Source organism: Aethalodelphis obliquidens, unplaced genomic scaffold (genome assembly GCF_003676395.1).
Source record: "Aethalodelphis obliquidens isolate GAN/ISIS:26980383/991018 unplaced genomic scaffold, ASM367639v1 scaffold44, whole genome shotgun sequence".
NCBI classification, from domain to species: domain Eukaryota; kingdom Metazoa; phylum Chordata; class Mammalia; order Artiodactyla; family Delphinidae; genus Aethalodelphis; species Aethalodelphis obliquidens.
The window spans coordinates 6,312,910-6,319,357 of record NW_020837988.1 but is presented as its reverse complement, the minus strand read 5'-3'; the positions used below and the strand labels follow the sequence as shown (position 1 = coordinate 6,319,357).

Genomic DNA, 6,448 nt, shown 5'->3' with positions numbered 1-6,448 from the left:
GATGCCCTCAGAGGCCACGACCCCCGTCACACTGAGGCTCTGTTTTTCTGAGCTGGGCCAGGGAGGCGGTGCAGCCCACGGGAAGGGCAGGCAGGCAGCCAGTGGGCAAGGGATGGTGGATCTGGACGAGGGGAACCAGGCGTGAAGGTCAGGACAGCCGGGAGGGGTTTCCGCTGGGCTGGACAGCTACATGTTTGCCAACCCGGACGAGGCAGGTGCCAGACCCACTTCCCGCTCTCTCTGTGGCTCCAGAGAGGGGGGTGGAGCTGTTGGGTCTCTCTGTGCCAGCCCGGGGCAGAAATCAATGCGTGGAGCTGGTCCCTGGCATCCAGAGAGCAAAGGAGGGTGGGCTCCCACCCATCCCCAGTTAAAGACCCAGCCTCAGGAGAACCTCTGAGCTGGATCTCTCAGGAGCGCACCCCACCTCCACCATTTCAATTCATCAACTTGGAAGGACTCCCTCCCATGGAGATCGGGGCCAGGCCCTACTTGCTTCTGGAAAAGGTGAGGCCTCCCCAGCACCTGCCCACCCATAACACACACCCCTTGGGCTCTAGATGCCACCCTCCTCTCTCTGTTCCTTTGTCCTTAGAAGAGCTCTCCTCTGTACTAACCCAGCTGAAATGGCCACCTAGCTCTCTGCCTGTTTCTCCAACTGTCAGGGTGGGGTACTGGGTCTGCCGTGTGTCTCCTTGGAACTCTGAGATGGGAAAAATTACACTAGGAGGTTGGACAGAAGCTGGTAAAAGAAGCCTTCCAACAAGGTGAACCAGGAGACCTGAGACCTCTTGGGAAGGTGAATTACAGGAAGGAAGTGACCAGGCATCTCCAGTCCCCATGCCTGGATCTGGGCTGCTTGGGCGGGGGGTGGGATGCCCGCCGAGGACCAGCCTCCAGCGAGGCGGCCAGCTCTGCTCTGGGCAGGGGTGCTCCGTGCAGGGGTGCACAGGCTCGGGTGCAGCTCCTCTATGCCCAGCCCTGCCATCTTAGCTCACCTTGACCCGGGGTGAGGGGTGTGCTGGTCACAGCCCCCACCTCCCTAAAGGCTCATCACCCTCCCAGGAACATTCTTCAAAGAAGAACACGAAAATGCTATCAGTTACCCCGCGGGCCCCTATTTGAGACCCTTGCCCTCCTTTCTGGAGAGCCAGCCCACCCCAAAATGGGAGAGGGGGAGGGGTGGGAGCCTGAGCTGCCGCCGTGTTTCTCTTCCAGGCCCTTCCTTTGCAGCCGGCTCCCCACGGCTCCCCAGCCGTGACGCTGGCAAGCTCGTGCTCTGTGCCAGGGTGGAGGCTGAGCTTGGGATCCGGGGAGGGGGCTGGCGACCCTCTGCGCTGGTGGCGGCCACTGGTTCTGGAGCCCTCTGCCTGCCCTTTGGAGAGCCTTAAACTTCCCAGAAGAGGAATGACTCGCTGTGCCAGGTGGTAGGAGCTATGGGGGAGGGTGCCGGATCCGTCCCCCTCAGGGGCCCACCGGCAGCACAATAGCCCCTGGGGCTGCTGCTCTCTGGCTTAACTCGTTGCCTGGGCAACAGCTGGGGCCCGTTTCCACCAATCCACGGCAGAGGCTGGGTGGTGGGCGGGAAGCCAGCCGGGGAAGGGAGGGCACCAGCCCCTTGGGCGGGACCCTATATAAGGAGGAGGAATGTGAGTGGAGAGGTCTGGGCTTCGCTCTCCCTCCAGTGGGCTTGGGGGCAGGGCACAAAGATGCTTAGGTTGGGCTACACCAAACCTGGGTCCTGGGCCAGCTTCTGGGCCATCCTGACCCTAGTGGGCCTGGTCACTCGTGCAGGTGAGTGGGCAGCGGGCAGGGAGAAGGGGCAGGACCTTCCGGCCTTAGCCACACACGGCCAGGAGGGGGCGGTGTCCAGCCAGCCAGGACGGGCGCAGAGTGGATTTGATCACACAGCTCCGTGGAGGAGGGCAGCCTGCCTCCGAGGGGACGAGGGCTGGGCGGGCAGGCAGGCAGGAGTCTCAACGACAAGAAAGACCCTTCCACTGTCCATTGTCCCAGGCAGCTGGGCGCAGCTAGAGGCGAGTGGGGATGCCATCCGCATTCGGGGCCTTCAGTGTGACAGCTTGGAGAGGCGGGGCTGGGAGATAACCTCGGGCTCCTCTCACCCTTTCTTCCTCCCTCTGTCTCCCTCTTGCTTTACACAAAGATGCTCTGCTCTCCTGTGAGTGTCCTCTCCAAGAGCGCACATGGGCCTCGGGACTCGTGTGTGTGTGTGTGTGTGTGTGTGTGAGTGTGAGTGCGTGTGTGTGCATGTGTGTGTGTGTGTGCGCGCGCGCTGGGGGGTAGGTGTGCCCATCTGCGGCTGTCAGCTCCTCACACTGTGCTCCGCTTGGAGAAGCTGCTGGCAGTGTTTTCTGTCATTGAGTTTTCTGTCACCGAGGGCATGTCCCCAGCTGACCCTCACGGTATCCCTGGAAACATGCGAGAAGGGCCCAGCGCGCCCAGCCTGCAAGGCGGAAACACCAGCCTCAAGGCACAGGTACCCCGAGAGTCCTGTCCAGGACAAGCTGGCCCTCTGTGCTTTCTCTGGTCTCCCGCAGGCCAGTGGAAACGGGACCCAGGAGGGCTGCTGGGCCTGGAAGCAGCTTCCCCTCCAGGCTGCAGCCTCCTCTCACAGCCAGGCCCTCCCCTCCCACTCAGCGCTGGGGCGGATCCTCGGCCCCCCCCACCCCCCAGCTTGCCAAGCCCATCCTCCTCCAGGGCCTCTGGCAGGCTCCTTCTCAGCGCTTCCTCAGGGAGCCTGTCTCTGATTCCTGCACCTAAAGGAGCTGCCACCCCACTGCTATCACCTCCCTTATTTACCACAATCGAAAGCTAGAGTGCTTACTTGTGTATTTATTGCCTGTCTAAGGGGCTTGTGCTTTGATGAGTGTAAGAAGCTGGCTTGTTTTGTTCACTGTGCTATTCTGAGCTCCCAGGAGCGTGCCTGGCTTGTAGTAAGTGCTCAGTTTGTTAGTGACTGCACTCTTTTGGACAACTCTTCCGAGGGGTGGGGTGCACAGTTCTTCAGGAGGTGAGACGGGGGGGAACCAAGAGGTTTCTCGACTCCCGCCTAGGGGTCTGGCATCATGGAGACCAGCTCTGGACACTTTGTCCCACGCTGGGTCACGAGCTCTCTCCGCCAGGAATCTGCCCACCTTCCAAGAGCATCCTCTCAGGGTCTGCTCAGGGTCAGGTTTACAAGCTTCCCCAGCCAGGATGTGCTTGGGTGCACACACGTGCATCCACGCACTTCATGGGCACAAACAGGTGAGCACACAGCCTCCCCAGGCTCATCCACTCTCTGCCCACATCCAGCCACATGCATCTTCAGCTGGTCCCTCTGCAACCCCAGCATGCTGCCTGGGGCCCGGGTGCCTTCTCAGGCTGTGCCGTGTTCCTTCCTGCTGCAGCCCAGAAAACCGATGTCGGCGGGGAGTCAACGGGCACCTCCATCAACCACTCCCAGACGCTGCTCCAACGCCTGCAGGAGCTGCTGCGGCAGGGCAATGCCAGCGACGTGGTGCTGCGGGTCCAGGCTGCGGGCACCGATGAGGTCCGAGTCTTCCACGCCCACCGCCTGCTGCTGGGACTGCACAGTGAGCTGTTCCGGGAGCTGTTGAGTAACCAGAGCGAGGTGGTGCTGCAGGAGCCCCGGGACGGTGCTGCTGTCTTTGACAAGTTCATCAGGTGGGGAAGGATCAGGGGGAAGACTCCAGGACTTTCCAAGCCCCTGGCTTCTCCACTCACAGGGTGATGGAAGCCCTGGATCCTCGCAGACATCATGCCCATTCCCTGGATGTCATTAGGATGACCGTGCAACCGCCTCCTTCTTCCCTCCTTCCACTGCACTCCTGCAGAATGCAGCGTGACTCCCCTGCCCTTGCCTGGAGGCTCTGTGTGGTTTGATGTCACTTACCAGTCACCCTCAGAGCTGTTTCCAAATCTGGCCCTGAGAGCTTTTAAAAACTGTAGATTCCCGGGCCCCACCCTGGATCCTGGGCTTCCCGTCTAGGGTTGGGCCAAGCAGTCGTTTCTTTCCTTTCTTAAAAAAAAAAATTTATTTATTTATTTGGCTGCACCGGGTCTTAGTTGTGGCACGTGGGATCTTTAGCTGCGGCATGCGGGATCCAGCTCCCTGACCAGGGATCGAACCCACCCCCCGCGTTGGGAGCAAAGAGTCTTAGCCACCGGACCACCAGAGAAGTCCCCCAAGCAGTCGTTTCTTATTTTAATGTCTCCGGGTGGCTTTGGTGTCTGGCCCCGTCTTGAACCAGAGGGCTAGGGAGCTAAAAACGTTAGCCATCTCTCTGCCCCATCTCCTGCCTCCTGCTAGTGGGGCACTATTCACACTCTAGCCTGAGAAAGTGACCCTGATTTGACGGCTTAGATAAGATGGCTGCAGAATTCGAGTCATTGCTTCCAACTTCCGGGCAACGGGAACAGGGATAACACAGAAGGGCCAAAGGGTCTCCCCGCCACCCCAGTCAGTTCTATTTAACCAGCCTTCCCCCAATCCCACTCTGTGCCTCTGCGGACATCTCATTGGCTAGAATTCAGTCACGTGCCCGCACTCGCTCTAAGGGAGCCTGGGAAACATCTTTTAGTCCCAGAGGCAAACAGCGCAGTGAAATGGTGCCCACCCTCATAGCGAGCAGCTGGCGGCATGGGAGTCCAGATAGTAAACCTCGCAATGGCAGGCGCTACATCTGTCTTCTTCTAGCACAGAGCTCGCCACCTAGTAGGTGCTCGATACATGCATGCTATTTCCATGTCCCCACGAGAAACGGAAAGAAGAGGCCGTGAGGTCGGATGAGCCTGGGAGGGCCCTTCTGTTGGCGCCCTTGACCATGATGGTCTCTGACCAAGGCCGGGGCCCTCTGGACCCAGAAAGCGGCTCTGGGTGGGGTTGGGGTGGGCCCGCCCGCCCTGACCGCGCCCCATCTCTGCGCCTCTCCGGCAGGTACCTCTACTGCGGCGAACTGATCGTGCTGCTGGCGCAGGCCATCCCCCTGCACAGGCTGGCCACCAAGTACGGCGTGTCCTCCCTGCAGCGGGGCGTGGCCGACTACATGCGCGCGCACCTGGCGGGCGGCGCGGGCCCGGCGGTGGGCTGGTACCACTACGCGGTGAGCACCGGGGACGAGGCCCTGCGCCAGAGCTGCCTGCAGTTCCTGGCCTGGAACCTGTCGGCCGTGGCGGGGAGCGCCGAGTGGGGAGCCGTGAGCCCCGAGCTGCTGGCGCAGCTGCTGCCGCGCTCGGACCTGGTGCTGCAGGACGAGCTGGAGCTGTTCCACGCGCTGGAGGCGTGGCTGGGCCGCGCGCGGCCGCCCCCCGCCGTGGCCGAGCGGGCGCTGCGCTCCATCCGCTACCCCATGATCCCGCCGGCGCAGCTGTTCCAGCTGCAGGCGCGCTCGGCAGCCCTGGCGCGCCACGGCCCGGCGGTGGCCGACCTCCTGCTGCAGGCCTACCAGTTCCACGCCGCCTCGCCGCTGCACTATGCCAAGTTCTTCGACGTCAACGGCAGCTCCTTCCTGCCCCGCAACTACCTCGCGCCCGCGTGGGGCGCCCCGTGGGTCATCAACAACCCGGCCCGCGACGATCGCAGCACCAGCTTCCAGACGCAGCTGGGCCCCAGCGGCCACGACTCGGGCCGCCGGGTCACGTGGAACGTGCTCTTCTCGCCGCGCTGGCTGCCCGTCAGCCTGCGGCCCGTCTACGCGGATGCCGCGGGCACCGCGCTGCCCCTCGCGCGCCCCGAGGACGGCCGGCCGCGGCTCGTGGTCACGCCGGCCAGCAGCGGCGGCGACGCGGCGGGCGTGAGCTTCCAGAAGACCGTGCTGGTGGGGACGCGCCAGCACGGCCGCCTGCTGGTCCGCCACGCCTACAGCTTTCACCAGAGCAGCGAGGAGGCCGGCGACTTCCTGGCGCACGCCGACCTGCAGCGGCGCAACTCCGAGTACCTGGTGGAGAACGCCCTGCACCTGCACCTCATCGTGAAGCCCGTCTACCACCCCCTCATCCGGATCCCCAAGTAGCCAAGCGGGGCCCGGGGCGGGAAGCTCGGCGTCCCTGAGGCCTCTGGATCGGGAAATACAGGCCCGGCAGAGATGGGCCAGAGGGACCAGGAGTGGCATGGCCAGTGGAGGTGCCCACCCTGGCCCCTTGGGTGGAATCCAGCTGAGGGGTGGTAGACCAGATGCCTGGTTTCAGGAGCTGATTTCATGCTGACTTGAAGGTAACACGGTAGAATAAACCAATGCTCAGAGAGGCGAGGGGATGATTAAACCACCCAGTTCATGGGTAAAAGCCGTCCAAGGAGGGCTGCACAGGTCAGGGGCTCCCCATCTTTCTTTAGCTTTTCCCTGAGGGCCCCACCTCCACAGGGAACAGGGCAGCTAAAAGCATCCAACTGGTCACGGCACTGGGTACCACTGTGGGAGCTCCTCACCCT

At 62.5% G+C, this 6,448-nt stretch overlaps 1 protein-coding gene across 1 annotated transcript; it reads left to right on the top strand.

Annotated features, from left to right (window-relative positions):
• Nucleotides 1-229: 229 nt before the first annotated feature.
• BTBD17 (BTB domain containing 17) lies at nt 230-6,255 on the top strand. The gene is made up of 4 exons (XM_027080553.1): nt 230-504; nt 1,216-1,791; nt 3,408-3,684; nt 4,958-6,255. The coding sequence occupies exons 2-4, from the start codon at nt 1,707-1,709 to the stop codon at nt 6,030-6,032; spliced, it is 1,437 nt and encodes a 478-aa protein (XP_026936354.1). The 5' UTR covers nt 230-504; nt 1,216-1,706; the 3' UTR covers nt 6,033-6,255.
• The last annotated feature ends 193 nt before the right edge of the window (nt 6,256-6,448 follow it).

What these genes read in the sequence shown, in the direction of transcription:
- BTBD17 (XM_027080553.1), top strand. Translation starts at nt 1,707, where the DNA reads ATGCTTAGGTTGGGCTACACCAAACCTGGGTCCTGGGCCAGCTTCTGG. An exon ending in GGGCCTGGTCACTCGTGCAG is followed by an intron (nt 1,792 to 3,407) that starts GTGAGTGGGCAG and finishes TTCCTGCTGCAG; the next exon opens with CCCAGAAAACCGATGTCGGC. An exon ending in GTCTTTGACAAGTTCATCAG is followed by an intron (nt 3,685 to 4,957) that starts GTGGGGAAGGAT and finishes CCTCTCCGGCAG; the next exon opens with GTACCTCTACTGCGGCGAAC.